The 20,505-nt window shown below is 28.2% G+C and overlaps 1 protein-coding gene across 4 annotated transcripts in view; it reads right to left on the reverse strand.

Moving 5' to 3' along the window:
* Window positions 1–352: 352 nt before the first annotated feature.
* The window catches only part of DCP2 (decapping mRNA 2), a 34,640-nt gene continuing 14,487 nt past the window's right edge, over window positions 353–20,505 (reverse strand). For 2 of the 4 annotated variants that reach the window (XM_087168442.1, XM_087168441.1), the window contains exons 6-12: window positions 19,896–20,048; window positions 17,764–17,870; window positions 14,034–14,154; window positions 6,965–7,117; window positions 4,779–4,818; window positions 4,577–4,688; window positions 353–481 (exon numbers count right to left, since the gene is read on the reverse strand). In XM_087168442.1, coding sequence (XP_087024568.1) covers window positions 457–481; window positions 4,577–4,688; window positions 4,779–4,818; window positions 6,965–7,117; window positions 14,034–14,154; window positions 17,764–17,870; window positions 19,896–20,048 — 711 coding nt within the window. In that variant the 3' untranslated portion in view covers window positions 353–456. The remainder of the gene's footprint in view (window positions 482–4,576; window positions 4,689–4,778; window positions 4,819–6,964; window positions 7,118–14,033; window positions 14,155–17,763; window positions 17,871–19,895; window positions 20,049–20,505) is intronic. The other 2 variants (XM_087168443.1, XM_087168444.1) reach the window with 2 other exon arrangements.

A 20,505-nucleotide genomic window follows, 5' to 3' on the forward strand; every position in this document is an offset into this window, starting at 1 on the left:
TCTATCCCAGATAAAATTCTGGAAGGGGAGTAATGTGGCGTAACTACCACTATAAATATTGAATACCAATTCACTAGTATATAAGACATGTTAACTTGAATCCATCTTGAGGTACCTTGTGATAGATGAAGGTTGACATAATCGAAAATTAAATTCCCTACAAAATACAAAGAGTTTTCCTTAATTGGAAAAAAGATAGCTATTAAAGGATTAACAAGTCTTAAAAAATTATGTTTGGCAAAGTAAGTAATAATTTCAAATACAAAAGGCTTTAACCCCAGTGTAAATTGTAAAGCAATATCATTTAACATACCTAGTTCTATAAATTGTCAGAAAGTATAATCACGACAACTTTATAAGCATGTTTTCTTTATTTAAAGGATAAGTATATTTTTAATATCTTATACAAAATACATACTACAACTGAATAACCTCATAACAAATATAAAAGCTTCTTTACAACTTCTTCTGTGATGCTTTTCTGAAAGTAAAAAAAAAATAATAATAATTAAGAAAAATACATAAATATATTGAAGTGTAAATAAAAGAATTTTACTATTGTTTGTTTAGATGGCATTTAAAATTTTTATAATACTAAAATGATTCAAAAAATCTAATTTTTCCTTTCTGGACTAAACTTTCTTCTTCTAGATCTTAGGGGCTTTTTAAATATTAACTTAGCAACTAAAGAGAGGTTGTGATTTGCTTATTTTTATTAACAATGGGTGAAGAGGAGTATAAGCAATGCGTATGTATGACACTAAAAAGCTCTTTATTTTAAATTGTTTTTTTTTTAAAGGCAAATAAAAAGGATACACTTGAAAAATGTTAAAATTTGAGGAAAATAAAAGTTAGGAAAAATTCTTTCAAAAAGTTTCAGAGGTTTCAGACTATAGAATAAAACAAAAAGGTTCTTAAAGAATATTTTACTAAACTCTAAATGAAATTAAAACATAAATTTTGTTTTGTGCAAAGTTGCTTTTTTTATTTGAATTTAATCTTAAAATTAATTTATTTTAGTGAGCGTAAAATGTGTATTCATATACACAATAACGTAAAGTTGTAATACCATTTCACTTTGGTCATCAAAAATGACCACAAAATGGATTACTGTTCATAAAGAGAATTCAATCATAAAAGTATGCACTTTTTCTAGCCAGATCAACAGCCAGTAATCAATAATACTAGTAGTAATAGTAGGTTCCTAACAATCTGGGAGGAAGGTTAGTCTGGAAAACAAAAACGCCAGATGGGGTGACTTTTCCTACCAAGCAATTAAGAATGCATTACACATTTTGAATTAAATGATTATTGTTGATATCATAATTGCCAAGCCCCATTTTTTTTTAAAATGTAGAAAGATTCACACCAAAATTGCTGATGAAATTACATCTAACTTAAGAATATCTTGCGTGCTTTCAATTTGTATTCCTTATTAAAAAAACAGGGTGCATAGCCAAATTTTTCAACAAAAAATAAGTAGCTTTTAAGTACTTTTTAAGCACTCAAAAAATATTTTTAAGCACTATATGCTTCAACAAAATGCATAATAATTTACAAAGACTTTATATGATCATGATAAATTAACTAGTTTCTGACAAAGCACTCTTTTCTTGATCACATTAGTCATTATAAAATGATCGAGAGATTTTTGAGTTTGATATCAGAGAGTGGAAAATGAAGCCTGAAATTGAGAATATCTTGCAAAGTGCAGCAGTTGCACATGAGAGTGCAATAATCTCACTGAACCCAGCTCAGTAGACGCACATGCGGACTTGCAAGTACTTCAGGACTCGTAAGTATTTTATCAAGCATGTAAAATGATTGACGCTTTCATACGGTATGGACCGATGGTACACCGAAATAAATTGTGGTTGAATGAATTGCGAAAACAATGAACAATGTGAAAAGCACGCTTTTGCGTAATATGTGGCGAAAATCGACATGGTAAAAGAAATGGCTCTCATTTTGGAAAAGGGAACATTAAGCACTTTTTTAAAATCACCTAATGAAAAAATCACCTTTAAAGGCTTTTAAAAACAAACATTGAAAATAAGCACCTTTAAGTACTTTTAAAAAACGCTACACACCATAAAAAATAATAAGAGTATATAGTTATTGCAATGCAGTGTTATAACACAATCAGCTTAAATAAATCCTAAATAGAAGAAAAATAATTTCACATCTTACATTTATTATTTAATGACCTACATCAGGCTGCAACACAGAAAACTGTCAATGGATGAGAGAGAATCTATCCTTGCGCATGTATGTTTAATTTAAGAGACCTCTTAATTATGTCATACTGTCAGATAAGGGGTCTGTTTAGAAGAAATTTCGGTCAGTTAAAGAACCCTTCACAAAATATCTTTTCATAAAAACTGACTCTTCACAAAATATTTTAACTTAACCCTTCACAAAATAATTTATCTTTTAATTGGACCCTTCACAAATTTGTTTATCTTCATTATTGTTTTGTTAATCGAATAAACCCTTCCAAGGAAGGGGGGAAAGAAAGACTGATGTAAACAAACTAAGTTTTGTCCTTTATTTGTCCGAAAAATGAATATTCTGCATTCAGCAGTATAGGCTAAATACCAAATATTTGTATGTTGCATCTCTAATTTAGTAGCAGCAATTGCTGTTTATTTAAAATGTAATTTTTTTTAATTATAATTTTACAGTGTTGAGCATAATCTTTTATGTCTTTGCAATTTAAAAATTCCTTGGAAAAAGTTTTTTGCAATAACAGGACCCTATTTGCACAAATTCACAAAAGCAGGACCCTGGTTGAAAGAATTTGACTTAATGTTTATTTTATATTCACAAATTACGAGTAATTGTTTCACAATTTTACAAAAACGGACCTTTTACAAACTGTCTGGACAGACCCCTGCAGATAAAAAATCACATCTTTTAATTATAGCTGCCAACATCAATAGGAAAACATCCAGTAGATTTTACGAAATAAAATAAATTTCATGATAATTGTTAGAAAATGCACTAAATATTTTAGACATGGGGAATTTTAGATATTTTTATAGTCATCAAACAAGAAAAACTGCTACATTTTCCAGTCATGATTAACGTTAAATGGACTTGGAAAAGTTACGTATTATGTTTCCTCATAATTTTGAATGGTAATAGGCATTAAATTCATCAAAGACAATAAAAAGATTTTTTTATTTAAGAGGGGGATTCTAAAAAAAATAAACTCAAAATTTTAACCAGTAGATAAGGAGAAACTGAAAAAATCCAGTAGTCTACTGGAAAATCCAGTAGAGTTGGCAGCTATGGATTCTCATTATAGTAGTATTCTGCTTGGAAAAAAAAAGCATTTCCAAGAAATGCTAACATTTAAAAAGATATTCTTCTGCAGGAAATTGGATAATAAAGCGTAAAAATAAAGGGGTGGCTTTGAAATAGATATTTTAAGCTATAAATTAATATCAAAAGACTCATTAGAAGTTTTACAATGTAAATACATGGAAAAAATAAAACATTAAAAAACTACTAGTATAATTTATAGAATACAGTCGAACCTCGATCCATCATCCACTATCTTTCATTTTCTTGTGTGGATCGTCTTGTTTTAATAGGCCTGTCACAAATCTTATTCTTATAATGTTAATAATACCTGAATCAGATGTTTTTGAAACTAGAAAATTCTGGTGTATATTGTTCAAAAATTTGACCCACATTAAAAAAAAATTTTTTTTTTTTAAATATTTCAGTTTTAGAACTTTTGATGCTAATGATGAAGTAGAAAATTAGGATTTGTTTCAGTTTCGGAGAAATGCATGAAAATGTGAAAATCAAGAGAAGAAAAATCAAGTCACAAATATAGTTTGCTATAAGTGTGTGTTCAAACTAATAATGTGTTTATTCATTTTACTTTTGCATCGTTGGCATCTATAACAATTTTTATTAAAATAAATTCCTCATACTTAACGCAATTTTATTACTTCTTTATTACTTTTGATACATTTTCAAGTCACTATTTAGTATTTTGTGTTAACCTGCATTTGTCCCTTTCCCCTATCTATCATTTGTCAAGAATGATCCCTTGAGAAACAAACAATCGAGGTTCTACTGTATTATCTATAAAACAGGGTTGCCACTTAAGTCTGGGGGGAAAAAATTCCCTGTGCTTTCCCTGTACGTATTATACACAATATATTAAGAGGAAACACACAATCACAGCACTCTTGTCTGAGATATATTAGGCTAAGGCTAACTATACTAGTTATAATTGTTGAAAAAACTTAACGAAAAAAGGAACAGCTGAATATATATAAAACAAATAATGTGGAAAATAAACTAATTTAATATAGCTGAAATATCATCTCTAAATATTAAATAGATTGCACTTTGAGTGGTCACCATTATTTTAAAGACGAAAATAAGAAACAAAATTTCATTTTCCTAGTTTGTGAGAAAAATTCAAATTTTCCTGGATTTTTCCTGTTATTTTAGGTGATTTTAAAATTCCCTGCATTTTTCATACTTTTCCCTATGGTTTGGCTACCCTGATAAAAGGTTTTTGGGAATAAAAAGGATATTAATATGAATGTACCTCATGGAAATGTTAAAAGTGGCGACAATTGCTTCAGAATCCAAGTAAAAATTTTTCCATGTAATGGATGGCCTAAAAATATTTTCTTGCCCTTCTTTGCTTTCTTTAAAACCTTAAAAATAGCCAATAGTTTAGTTGAGAAAAAGAAGTGTAAGAAAATAAATAATAACAATAAATGTTTGTTGCAATACAGATTATATACCTTCAAACTTCAACTCATTTTTGGAAACAGCATTTTTCCCCTGCAAAATTATACATTTTAATAAAACTAATTACTATAAGTATTTTAAAAAACAAAAAAAATAAAAAAAATACCAAAATTGTAGTTTTTTACTTTATTTATTAAAAAAAGAAAAAAAGAATGTGACTATTGTCAATGGCGAATATAACCCACAACCACAATCTTCTTTCAACTTTTCTTAAATTAGGCAGTAGTCAGAATAAGAAAAATAATAATGAATATGTGATATAATGAAGGAAATTGTAAAAAAAATATATAATGGTAACCAGATGTACAGTACACCAAAACAAGATGATCCTGAATAATATTTGATCTAATGATTGGATCTTCACGTTTTAAAACTCAATCTTAATGGATCAAAGGGATGACCTGAAATATGCTAATTAATAAGTGCAGATGATATTTTAAGCTACGAAATCAGACACAAAAACGTACTTTCTCTGAATAAACATACTCCTTCTTCAAGTTTTTCGGAATTCTGACCCACAAAATACAGGGGGTAGTCGCGATCTTGGAAATATGGTCCCAATAGTTTGGTCAGGAGAGTGGTCAAAGTTTGGATCCCTTCATATTAATTTTACTTTCTGCATATTTCGCTATATCTTGAGAACATTTTAAGCGAACTAAAAATCAAAGGAAAATTAAGGAATTTATGTATTGGCTATTAATTGCTTTAAGTTATTGCCATTTTCTTATCCTTACACATTCTATCAGTTGGCGGACATGAAAGTGTGAGAAATAATAACGAAATTTAATAAAATCAAAACATTTAGTTCAGTTTTTGAGTTTATGCTAACGTGTTACGCAGAAGGAATCTCTGACAAAAAAATATTTCATTCTGCACACAATTAAAGGTTATGGTATAAAAAGATTGAGAAAAGGATGAAATAAGATAATAAATTAGTTTTTAAATGTTAAAAAGCATGCTAAGCATATTTCAGCATGACAGTCCTGGAAGAGAAATAGGTTTCCTCAGGACAAATTGCTAATCATGCTTGCTGCTGGAAATATGTTATAATAATCAATCAACAACACGTTTCACAACAATAATCAACCAACAACATAATTATACAATCAACATGATGTAATAAAGATCTCTTAAAGAGTCAGGGTGAGTAGCTAAATCTTTCAACAAAAAATAAGCACCCTTTAAGCACTCAAAAAAAAAATTTAAGCACTATATACATTAAAGAATGCAAAATAATTTTCAAAGACTTTACATGATCGTGATAAAATAACTAGTTTCTGAAAAAGAACTTTTTTTTCTTCATTATATCAGCCACCATAAAAAGATTGAAAGATTTTTCGGCTTGATTTCAAAGGGTAGAAAATGAAGCCTGATCACGACAAAATAATGTAAAACATGTAAAATGATTAGTGCTTTCATATGCCATGGACCGATGGTACGCCAAAAAGGATTATGGTTGAATGAATTGTAAAAACGTTGAATAGAACAATGGGAAAAGCATGCTTTTGCATAACATATGGCGAAAATCGACATGATAAAGAATTAAAACCTCGTTTTCGAAAAGGGAAAATTAAGCACTTTTTAAAAACATCCAATGAAAAAAGCACCTTTAAGGGCTTTTAAAAAATGAAAATAAGCCCCTTTAAGCACTTGCTAAAAACGCTACGCACCATGCTATATATTGAACAAATAACTTATTCATTTTTCTTTAGAAAAATACTCCATTTTCATTATTTCAGGCTATTTGCAGAGAATTACCTGCCAACAAAAAAGTCTTTTCTATACAGCTTATAGCATATTTCAATCATTGTGAAACTTCTATGCAAGTATTTCCTTATTAATTTGCAAAGTATGTATGTCCAGAGAGTTTTGTAAGTATCAGTTATGCATGTTCCCAAAGATATAAAAGTTAGTCACAATAATTTTTTTTTCTTTGTAATTATAACTTATACAAGGAAATTAAATAAAAAATTTGTCAAAATTAGGAAAGAAAAAATTTATTTAAAATATGGCAAATTAGAGAAGAATTTGAAGAAGCAATTTTATACAGAAAATGCATAAAAGATATTCAAAAAAAATTCTGATAATTGGGTTGTTAAAATTTTAAAAAATGACATAAAAACACGACATTAGCATTCAAATAACATACAAATTTGTTAAAATTTTATTGCTTACTAACCATAGGATGATTAGAGCCTGACACTTTTTTCTTCTCGCTATGTTTTAAGTTTTTTTGCCGTAGCATTCTAGGAGGTGGTGAATAATTTGATGAATCCGAACGATTTCCCTTGTCAGAAAAAGCATCACCTTTAATATATGTTGCAAGATCTTTCTATTACGTAGAAGAAAAAAAAGTGTGATTTTATATTAACTGGCAAAATATTTGGCTACTAAAAATCAATACACTAATGCTGATAAGATATAGAAACAGTTGTTTTAATATCATAGGTGATATACAATACACATACACAATACATACCTGCCAACATTGGAGAAATAAAATAACAGAGATTTTATTAGCGACATTTTTTGGGTTACGAGTGAAGTTTTGATACATCGTGCATAATCATGCAAGTCAAAATTGAAAATAATAAAAACACTTAGATTTAGCGAAATAAAATGTAAATAAATCTTAATCAAAAGAAGATTTTTTAAACCATTATTTATAATTACTTAAACTATAAATACTCAACACACTGCAGTACTGGCAAGAGCACCATCTGTTGAGGAATAAGAGAAGTATTTTAGCCATTCACAGATATTTTATCGCCAATTTTTTTTTCTTCCTTCAAATTTCTTCAACAAATACAGAGAAATTTGAGAATATACGGGTAAACAGGAGAATGTTGTAAAAAACAGGAGTTTTAGTTAAAAACCAGGAGACTTGGCAGGTAAGCACATACATAAAAAGTTAAAAATGTAGAGAAAAAAATATAATAAAGATTTATGAAAAGAGAAGAAGAAAAATAATAATATTTGCAGCTTATGCACAGTAAAAAATTCGATCTTCGAAGGATTCAGGCTGACCTTAATTATGCTAGTTAATATGGGCAGACAATAATTAAAGTTACAAATGCAGGCACAAAAATCTACTCTTCATGAATAAACATAATTTTCTTTTTAGAAAAATTTAGATTCTTGAGCATAAAAAATATGGAGGTAGCCATAATCCAAAAAATATGGTTCTATGAACTAGTTTTGTCTTCACCTTCCGGTTGGAAATTCCATACCTTATTTTGATAGCGAGTTACAGTCAATTCTTGTAACAATGAAATGTCTTTACATTTGCTAACAATCTTTAGAAAAATCAGTTCTGGTTCTATATCTAAACTACAAGCTCATTCCTCTAGCGCAGCCAAATTTTTGAACAAAAAATAAGCACTTTTCAAGCACTCAAAAAATATTCTTAAACTCTTTATTTTAAAAAAATATATATAAGGGGATGTTTCCATATCCTGATCTGTCGTCAAGGTGTCAAATAGATTTAAAACTTGCAAGTTTTTTAAAAAAGAAAAAAAAAACATGTAGATGTTTACCCAGGGGGTAGTTACGAGTTATACCTTTCAAGTTGGTCAAGTTGGTTTTTAAATCGTTTAGCAATTCAATTTTTTAGGAAAGTTGAACAATGGAACCCTAAATGAAGTTGGCTTAATGGATGACTATACAAATCGAAAATGTCTCGATTGCAAGTCATTTTTAAAGATAAAAAAATTCTAGGGACAGTGTTTATAATTTTAAATATTTATGCCTCTAGTATTAATACAGTTTGTACAGAGTGTGACAGAAAAGTAGGATCATTCTTGCAAGACTTTTCTATTACTTATGGAAACTTTCAGAAAACTTTTAATTTTAAAACGAAACAATAAAATTGAAAAAATCTATTGGAATGCATGTATTCATAGCCATCAAAATGAAAGAGGAAAAAAAAAATCAGTAAATTTTTCAAAATGATAAATAATATCTGAAAACTACAGTATAATATGTAAAAAAAATTTACAACACTTTGTTTTGTGTTCCTTACATTTCATTTTGCTTTTTTATATTTTAGCAAAAAAAAAAAAAAAAAATCACCTTTAGTAATTTGATTCCATTTGAAAACACCAGAATTACATAAATTAAATATCTGTTCATTTTTATTTTCTGATAAGATATATTGTAAATAATTTAGTGCAGTGTGTAAAATAAAAAAAAAGATCACCTAAAATAACTTATGTTCTAATGTTCTTTACAAGTAAATTTTTTAATTATAGATTAGATTTTTTAATTTTAATGCTTCAAGAGGGTCAACTAAACTATGATATTTAATTATTGCTATTTATTAATTAAGTTACAAAAACGTAATTTCTCTGAATAATCACACTTTCTTTCCACAAAATTTTTCATCATAAAAATATGGGGAAGGGCAGCAGTGGCGTAGTGAGCTTAACTCGCGCCCGGGGCACAATACCTTTTTAGCGCCCCCCCCCCCTACTCGAAAACCATATAATATTATACGTAAAATATACTTGCAAATCAATAAATATGTATATAATCATCTAGAATTAGTTCAAAAGATACCTATTATTTATTTTATATATTTATAAAGAAATATTTTAAAAACACGCAGTTTTAAAACAATAAAAAGTAAATATTTATTATCTCTAAGGAGATACGTATTTTTAACAATAGTATAATTATAATACATTTATAAAACTAAATACTATGTATAAATTTTCCTTACTTTTGATGAAGCAAATTTATTAATAATATCATCAAAGGTGATCATTTCAAATTTTTCTCCTTCCACACTTAAAAATGCTAGGTCACTTAGGCGATCTTGTCCCATTGTTGGTCGTAGGTATGTCAAAATTAATTTTAATTTGCTGAATGAACGTTTGCAGCTAACAATTGATACTGTGATAGTCAGGAGCATTTGAAGTGCCACTCTCAGGTTTGGAAAAACATCTTCTCCATACTAGATTATAAAAGTAAGAAATTCTAATGGAGTTTTGGGTTCAATTTCTTTTCTACTGCGGAGTAACATTTTGCAGTCACATATTTCGATAAAGAGTTATATTCCATTGAAATCTGTATTATAAAATTCACTCAAATGTTTGCAATTTTTTTCAAGGTCGTTATCAACATTATCCTCGTTTAATAAATTTTCAAAGTCTAGTAGAAATCCAAATTTGAAATTAAGATCACTTTATCGTGTACATATTTCTTGTTGGAGACGATCAAGAACGCTTTTCCTAAAGCGAGAAATTTCACTTTCTGCTGAAAGACCAACATCTCGAGCCAATTCTTCGGGCATTTTGCGTCGTATTCTTACACGCATTGTTGTATCATTATCCCATTTTTCACAAAGAAACTTCGCTTTTTCGATTGCCTCTTCACAGAGCTTGTCTCGAATTTCGGCTAGTTCAGTCGTTAATGATTCAAGATCATGGAACGCTTCTCTAAAATTCAGTCTAGGATCTTGTAATCTTAGCTGCACACGATCATTCCTCCTTAAGATTTCATACCAGAAATGAACTGAAGTTATGAAACTAAAAGTTAGTACATTTTGCAACAGAATTGTAGCTTCACTGCTAGTGTCACTTGTAGTGGTAGTGTCCTCTGCTAATTTTTCAAATACTTCTACTATATTCTCTAGCACAGTCATGTCAAATATACGGCCCGCGATCGCGATATGTCACAGAAAGGAGAATCATGTTTTTTAGAGCTTTTAGACTTCTCTCGATTCCTCTACGGAAGTTTTAAAATGTGCACACTACATTTACAAGTAATTTCAAGGGCAGCGCGTGCCTAGACAAGCGAGAGAGGTAGACAGTAACGACATTTCTTAGCAGCAAGCGGAATCTTCGACTGGAATATACTTAACAGCACAACTACGGATGGCGCTACTGCCATGGCTGGCAATCATTCGGGCGTTGTAACTAAATTAAAACAGAAAACATCAGAAAATTTTGTGGGATTTCCCTGTATAATTCATCAGGAATCATTGGCATCCAAGCATTTAAAAATGGACCATGTCATGCTACCTATAATTAAAAATGTAAATTTTATAAGGAGCAGAGGACTAAATCACCGACAGTTCAGGCAGTTTTTACAAGATTTGGACGAAAAAATTTTTGATGTCCCTTATTTCCCTGAAGTTCGTTGGCTCAGTCGAAGAGTAGTGGATGGAAACTTTTTTATTGTTAAAATCAACATCTACAAACCTAACGACTTGGGACATTTGTTCTCGATGAGAGATATCAGGAGTTGAATCAAACAAAAGTCTATAATATTTATTTCTTTTGATATCATTTATTAGTTGATTTCGAACTGTAGATGCCAGAAGATGAATGAATTCATTTTGAATCTGTGTTGACAAATATGAGACAGTTTTTGGAATTTCTGTGGCATGTTTAAGATGATTTGCTAGTAGTGGATCAAACTGAGCTAAGTCTAAGTAAAGATAATAGGTTTCCTACATTTGTACCATCTTGAAGTGCTAGTTTTTCAGCAAGGTCTCATTATTTGTTTTATTACTTACCAGGAATGCCTTGAACTTGAAAGGTGAACACAGTGAAATATACACTATAATTTATGCTAACATTAAACTTATAACATTTAATATTTCATAACATTTCATTTTTATTCTAAGCAGAGCGCGATGGCAAGGGCGCAAAACTGAAAAATACACACACAAAATAACTTAAACGTTAATATTTAGAGTATTTCTCGAATTTGTTGCGGACTCCCGCAACCTGTAGCAAGTTGCACGGATACGTACAGCCACAGAAAAAAGTATCCGGAAAGTAACAATTAGAGAATTATTTATTTTTTAATACAGATAATTCTCAGGCACACAACAAATACGGCGTTTGTGTCCTTTCCTAGAAATGACAAAACGCTGTATTTGTTCTGTGCCTGAGAAGTATCTATATTAAAAAATAGACGATCCTTCAGTTGTTATTTTCGGGATATTTTTTTCAGTGACTGTACATATAAGTACATAAGAGTGTTGTTGTTATCGTTTTAAAATAACAAGCGTAAGCTACATAGCGTTTATAGAAATAAAAATAATTAGTGTTCTGAAAGAAAGAATGTTTGTACTTTGTACACAGCAAATATTCATTATGACATATTATTTCATCAGACAAATCAAGAAAGGAGGAGATAATTTATGTAACCACACAGCGTAGATGCTATAAGGAAGTGCAGACAGACACAGGTCGAGTCAGTCCTGCCAGTAGAAAAGACGTGCCATTTCCATTATGAATATATTATTACACTTTTATTTAGACTATTAGTGTTCCTTTTTATTTACGAATTAGCATATATTATATTACACTGGCACTAAATTTAAAATATATTTTCCAGAAATCAATTATTATAAAAATTATCCTACAATTTTTTGTTTTGCGGACCATTTGGCGCCCCTTTGCGAGTAACGCCCGGGGCATGATGACCCCCCTTGCCCACCCCTCATTACGCCACTGAAGGGCAGCTAGATTCTGGAAATTATGGTCCCAACATATTCATTATGAGAATCGTCAAACGTTTGGCTCTCTAAATTCTTTGATGCAGAATTTTTATTATACATATTTTCCATTGTTTTGTAATAATTTAGGTAAAACAGTGAAAAATATAATATTTTTAATAATTTATGGTTAAGAAATTTCTTTTTCTTCATGAAAGGTAAAATCTTCCCAGCAATAATTTTTCAAATATTGATAAAGTTTTGAATATGAATGAAAATAATAAATAATTTTCAACAATAATAATTTATTTAGTAATAAACAATAATTAAATATACTAATAATTACTAATCCTGACTAATAATTAAACAAACAATAATTTTTCAAATTTGCACTTACTTAGAATTAAGAGGAACAGTTATTCATCTTTGAAATTTCTTCAGTTATTAATAAAGTTTAGAATATGAATGGAAAAAAAAATTAAACTACTCTTTTTTTCTTTTTTTTTGGATTTTATATCTTGGTACTAATATAATTTTGAAAATCTAGCAGATTTTTATACTAGACTGTTTCTTATAATTAAAAAGCACCAAAATATATTTTTGCTTGTAATTAGAGCATCAGAAAAAAAAAATTTATATATGGGACACTGGTGTCCCATGAGCATCAAAGAGTTAATAATTTTACTTCTTACGCGTGAATTTGCCTAAAATTTTTCGATAAGCTTAAAGCTTGAGGCAAGTCAAAACACGTTTAGAGTGAAATTAACATTAGAGGACCCAAACTTTAAGCCTCTCTCCTAACTTCTCTCGCCATTGGAACCATATTTTCCAGATTGCGGCTACCCCAAATCTGTCAATCAAGAAATCAATTCCATTGAAAAAAAAAAGAAAAAAGAAGAAGCTATGTAGAGAAAGTATGTCGGATTTTTTAACTTAAATAAATTAGCTAATTAATTTTATAACCATGAATTTACAGTTGACCCAATTTTTGGGGTTTACGACTACTAATGATCAACTGCATAGCCTTGTAATTTCGAACCCAATACAGAAGACAAGAGAACTAATGAACCAAGCATTGGGATAAATATGCCTAAATTCGTGGAGCTTTTGATGGATCTAACCGGCATTTGCGTTACAAGGAGAGGAAAATCACGATAAACTCCCACGGTTAGCCTGCTGACAAGGGGACTCTAACCTTTTAATCGCCTACCACTGAGGATATTCGGGTGCTGAATTCTTAATGACCAACTATCGTCGAGAATCTAACCCAGTTCACCTCATTGGAAGGTGAACGCTCTACTCCCTGAACCATCTAGCAAATTAATTTTATTTTATATCTCTCGTCGAACAGTCGACCCAATTTTAGGCTTTACGACTACTAATGTTCAACTCCGTAGCCTTGAAACTTTGAATCAATCCAGAAGACAAGGAAACTCCTGTATTGGTACCCCAGAGGTATGATTTGTTAAGGGAACATGGAGGACTTCGTGACTCGACAGATTTAACATGCATCAGTCACTATTTTTACTACATGGGGAGTCTTTGGTCGGCAGGGATGGAGCCCACGACCTCTTGGACACAGGCCCAGTGCCCTAACAACCAGGCTATCCCGGCCTTAGCTAATTAATTAGCATATTTGGGGTTGATCACTCAGTTTGGGAAAATTCGATCATTGGAACAAAAGCTATACAGGTGATACCTTATGAATTCTGTGCACTGTACATAAAATGAAATTAAGTTTAAAAGCTACTAAAGGAAATCTAAAATAGTTTAAAAAATTATAGGTAGAACAACATACTTTCGTTAATTGTGAAAACAAACGCTGTTGCTTTATGAATTGTTTATCCATTTTGCTATCTTTTTCAACATCACTCAGAGATTCCTTCTCTTTGTATGAAGCAATCCACTTTTGTAGTTGTCTAAATAGAGAGGAAAAATTTTCTATATCAAAGTTTGATTTGTTTAAACGCATTTTAATAAATAATAGTAGCAAAATACAAGAAAAAGGTTCATTGTAATGATAATTCACTATAGCAGGTTGAATTATTACTATAGTAAGATTGTTGTTAATAATAAGATTGTTGTCATACATAAATGTAATGTTAAAACAGTGTCGGATTATCCATTAGGCCAGACTACGCCACGGCCTGGGGCCCCCAACTATTGGGGGCCCTCTTAAAAAAAAATTCTGGAAAAAAAATTTTGGAAAATAAATTTTTGGAAAATAAATTTTAAAAAATTATGAAAAATAATGATTTTCTAAAAAAAAAATCAATTTCAAATATTTATTAATAAAATACGATAATTTTTTTTATATAATGTTATCATATTTATTTATTACTTATTAAAATTTAATTTATTATTATTTATTTTAATTTTAAATACGCTTTCATAAATGAAAAGATATATAAATACTTTTATATTTAAATAGATAAAAAATATACAAGGGAAAAAATTTAATCCAAGGGCCCCAAAATTTTGAATGGCCTAAGGCTCCGCGTACGCTTAATCCGGCTCTGTGTTAAAATAGCAATAAGAAATGAAAAGAAAAAACTAAAAGATAAAATGAAAAGCAGCCAAAATTTTTGACATCATTGATAACATTGAATATTGATTTAAATAGTAAAAATTAAAGTAATGCAAAATAAAGCAAGAAAGAAGAGAGGAAATTTTAATACGCTTTTTTTTATACTAAAAAGGGGCAAATCCTTCCAAATCCCTCTCCTTGTTCATGTTTTAAAGCTTTTCACCTTAACAGCTTCTCAGAGGAAATATTCCTTCCAGCAGGGTTCAATGATTTATATATGCATATATATACTTCACTCTTATATATGTATATATATATACTCCACTCTTATATATGTATATATATACTAAACCATGTATATATCTAATTCAATTGATTTTTTTCCTTTAAAAATGATCATTCATTTAAATAAATAAATTTTATTTTAAATAATCTATCAGTCAAAAATTTTTTTAAAGCTTTTTAATTTTAGATTGTTTAAAATTTTTATTGATTTTCACAATTTCAAAATTAGTTAATATATTGTCCTGTATTAATATGTTAATTTAATTGGTAAAATTATATCAGTACTTGACAAGCAATAAATTACAATATGTTTGCTAAAAATATGTTATAACTCTTCTGTACTTTTTCAGAATGCAAAATTTCGTGCATATATATATATATATATATATATATATATATATATATATATATATATATATATATAAATATATATATATACATATATATATATATATATATATATATATACATATATATATATATATATATATATATATATATATATATATATATATATATATATATACAGTCAATTCGCTATAACTCGAAGTACGATAACTCGAATATTACTATAACTCGATTTTTTTATGAGGTCCCGACCCTTTTATCTTCAATTTCATGCTAATTATTCTCGATTACTCGAATTTTACTCCCTTTAACTTGATTTTTTTTATCCTTTAAAGCAAGAAAAAAAAACCTAGGAGCTGATATCTTGCCCCTTCCTTTGCAACACACAATGTCTTTCGCACTCTTCATGGAGAAGCTAAAGCTGTCCCTCTTGAAGTATGTGAGCAATGGTTAAATGAAACGTTACCAAATTTACTTAAAGGATACAGTTAAAATGATGTTTTCAATATTGATGAAATGGGTTTATTTTTTAAATGTCTTCCAAATAAGACTATGATGTTTAAGGATGAAAACTGCTCCGGGGGTAAAATGAGCAAGGAACGTTTGACTGTCCTAGTTGGAAGAAATGCGCTTAGGACAGAGAAATTGCCCTTAGTTGTTATCGGAAAATACCGAAATCCCCGATGTTTCAAGAATGTAAAAACGTATCCTTTGGATTACAAGTCTAACAAAAAGTTTTGGATGACATCAGTTTTATTTGAAGACTATGTAAGAAAATTGGATCGGAAATTCTTCGCTAAAAAAAGAAAAGTGATACTCTTTATGGATAAATGCACGGCGCATAGTGATCTACCTAATTTGAAAGCAGTAAACTTGCAGTTTCTCCCGCCAAACACAACAGCAAAGTTGCAGCCGATGGACCAGGGTATCGTAAAGTGCTTCAAACAGTCTTATCGTAAATGGCTTGTCAGAAAAATGATCTTAAATATTGTAAGCATTTAGAAGATTTGTAATTAATAAATAAGCATTAATTAAGTAATCCGACAAAATTTTGAAAGTCCAAAACCGAAACTAACGGTAAGTCGAACTTCCGATATGTCGAAGTTTTTCGTCAGTCCTATCAGATTCGAGTTATCGCGAATTCACTGTATATATATATATATATATATATATATATATATATATATATATATATATATATATATATATATATATATATATATATATATATATATATATATATAAATATATATATACATATATATATATATATATATATATATATATATATATATATATATATATAAATATATATATATATACATATATAAAGATAGATAGATAGATAGATATATTACATTTAACTTGTCGAAAACTCAAATTGGTGTTTTTGATAAAAGGAATAACTTTCTATTCTTTGTCAACAATTAATTTAGACTTAATTTTTTTGAATAATTAATTAAGTCTAAAACATTTTTTATGTGATATAATTAATAAATACATTCATTTGTTGTAATGTTTCTTTTTTAAATTTCAATATCCTTGATAATGAGGGTTTTTTTTATTAAGAAATTACGAAAGAGCTTTTAAATTATTATGTTTCAAAAAATGAAAAAGTATAAAAAAGGAGACAAAGTGGAAAAGTGTGGCACAGAATTTTTAGCTTTCTATTAAATTTATTATTCTTTCTATGTAAAATTATTTGCTAGTAAACATATCAAAGAATACTTTTAAAACTTAGTAAACATGTAGTTAGTGTATATCAATAATGAAGAAAGACTAACTCTACTAAGAGTAACTGTAAGTAAGAGTAAATTATTTTTTATTTAAACTAATTTACTCTTCATTGGATTGGATATCTAATTGACAAATTGCCTCTCTGGTTCCTTAAAACTCATTAGAATGTTAAGCTTAAACAAAAATAATTAAACAAATAGTTAACATATCAAAAAAATACTTTTAAAATTTAGTAGTGTGTATCAATTAAGAAGAATGACTAGTTCAACTAAGCATAAATGATTTTTAATTTAAACTAATTTACTCTTCATTGGATTGGATATCTAATTGACAAATTGCCTCTGTCCTCAAAACTCATTAGAATGTTAAGCTATAACAAAAAGAATTAAGATTTTATTTATTCAGTAATTAGTTTGTATCAATAAAACAATAATTTTAACAATTTTTGTAAGAAAAAATTTATTATTTTATCTATAATATTGTTATACATTAATATATTTTATCAGATGCTTTGACAAGTAAATGTAAAAATAAAAAAAAAATTTAAAAATCTTATTTAAATAAAATTAAAAAAATCCTGATGTTTGTCAACCCTGCTATTAATAGGTACAGCTCACTTCGAAAGACTTACTTAACAAATGGGATAACCATGAAGAAGTTATTAGGACCCAATTTTGTCTTGGATGCTTCATCTCTTTTTCCAGTGGGCAGATGATTGACAGGGAACCATTCACATGCCTAAATATTAACAAAATTGTCCAGAATTATTTATGGCCACCGCAAAATAAAAAATAAACAAAGAAATGATTTTTTTTTTAATTTATATGTAAGCCATTCTAGAAATTTTAAAAGAGATGAAATAATTTTTATGAGCTTATACATTAAAAAAATTTTTTATAAGACCTTACTATGCAATTTTAGAGTTGACCTTTAAAATGGTAACCAAGCTCTAATGGGTGAAAAAGTTTAAGAATTATAGAGCAAAAATAAAGTTTTACAAACTATAATCTCAATTTCTTTTTTTTTGCAATTTGCATATTTTTATAAAAGTTTTCATAATTCTGATTAAATGTTTCTAACATTTTCTTATTGATATCACATGTTTAATAATCAAATTTTATCGTAATCGACATAGTTTTTAAAGCATCTTTTCTGTTATTTACTTTGTGTACATAAATAGAATTTAATTTTTTCATTACTTAAATTACTATCTTTGTTTATGGGAGTTCAATAATCATATAAAGCCTAATTTGTTAAAAAGTTTAAGGGAAAAAATATTTTTAATAAAAAAAATTGTACAAATATTCTAAATTAATTTAAAGAGAAAACAATGCTTATTATTAATTTTACAATAATCTCTATCTTTTAAAAAAAGGCATATTTCTTCAATGTATCAATGCTGAAATTTTTATATTTTCTAAATGATTTGACATTTTTGGGATTCAAATTTTGTCATGTTTGATGCTGTGATGCTACAATAGGCATTACATATTTCATTGCTCTTAAAATGTCTTTAATATTTTCAAATTAATTTTTTTAAGCATTCTCAATCAAATTTTAATTAAATTAATCCAAATATTTAATTTTTATAACATTTTATAAAAGCTAATATCATAATATCATACATGAGTCAGAAAAATTCCAGTAGATTTTACAAAATAATATAAATCTCACGATAAGTGTTGCATAATATACAAAATATTTTACATATAGGGAATTTTAAGGATTTTTATTGTCATCAGAATACAAAAAACTTTATCACTCTAATAACTAAATAAATGGTCTGCAATATTTTTCGTTTATGATTGATATTAAATAAACTAGAAATGTTTTTTATTATGTTAACTCATTTTTAATAGTAATAAAAAGTAATTTAAAAAAAAAAAGTTAGTTAATTTTTTTTAATTCATTATAAAAGGAGTTCTAAATAAAAATGAACTGAAAATTTTAGATAAAAAAAGCTTTAAACTGATTACTAACAATGAGGCTCGCTTCATTATGTATTAGCAATACTTCATTAAATATTCAAGCAAGCAATAAATTCTATTTGGATAGAGATTTTCTTTTTTTTAAAAAAAACTAATTCAATTTAGCGAATTTTTAAAAATATACAAAAACCAGGAGAATTTTTATCAAACCAGTAGAGTTGGCAGCTATGTAATATAAAATTTTTATTATCTTCATAACTATCAATAGAGCGACTAACTTTTTATTTCAAAACAAATGTAAAACTCATTAATTAAATGTCGTGACTAAAACAAACATCAAAATCTATTTTTTAACGCTTTATTTCTCTTGCCACAAAAAAGCTATTTTTAAATTTAATATTGATTATGGGGGTTGGCTTTGTTTTGGGCTATTTTATCTTTCGATAAGTCGCTATCCATGAATCTCTTCCCATGCTCCTAGCTGTCTGTTGAGAACAATTTAATCACTTTTTAATTTGGCTTTTGATTAGACTGGTCATGGAGGATTTATCTCCAATGGCCTGTCCTTATTGATATAAATATGCAAAATTTATTATTTCACTTAAAAAGTCTTCTGTATAAAATATTCTTTAATTTTGTATTTCGAGCTCTACAGCTTTTATTGAATAAAATTTTTATTATGATCATCATAATCTTCAATTATACCATACAATTACAACCGCACCTAATTTCGCCATAATAGATGCATAAGTTTTTCAACACCTTTCCTGTTATTCACTTTGTTTAGATAAATACAATTGGAATTTTAAAAAAATAATAATTTTTTTTCCATTACTTTAATTTCTTTCCTTGTCCTGGGGTGGAACTTGGCATCAAGAGGAATTCCAGTAATTATATAAAGTCTTATCAGCTGTTCATTAAAGTAATGCTCTAAAAATTCTTCGTTTTTAATGTAATCAGTAATATCGAACCCAGTCTCTTCAAAAACCTAAAACCAAAGTCATACATTTAGGATTGAAAATTAGAAGTTTTATTTTAAACAAAAGATTATTCTGGGTGCACAGCCAGGTTTTTCAACAAAAAATAAACACCTTTTAAGTACTTTTCACGCATTAAAAAAAATATTTTTAATCACTTTGCAAAAAAAAAATCATAATTAGGATCTGTGCAGTAATAAATAAAAAAAAATTCTATCGTTTAAAATTCTTAATTTATTAAGATAAAATCAATAAAATTTAGAAACATTTTCAAAAACTTTACATAACTTTGATAAAATAACTAGTTTCTGATAAACATTGCAGAGAAAATTTTGAAAATCACAATTGAATTTTTTTGTAATTTAGAACAACAATCAATACGGCAAAGAAAAAGTATCTTTTTAAACGATAGAAAATTAAGCACTTTTAACAAGCCCCGAACAAAAAAAAAGCACCTTTAAGGGCTTT

Source organism: Parasteatoda tepidariorum, chromosome 7 (genome assembly GCF_982258835.1).
Source record: "Parasteatoda tepidariorum strain Cologne lab strain chromosome 7, Ptep-v5.0, whole genome shotgun sequence".
Classification (NCBI taxonomy): Eukaryota; Metazoa; Arthropoda; class Arachnida; order Araneae; family Theridiidae; genus Parasteatoda; species Parasteatoda tepidariorum.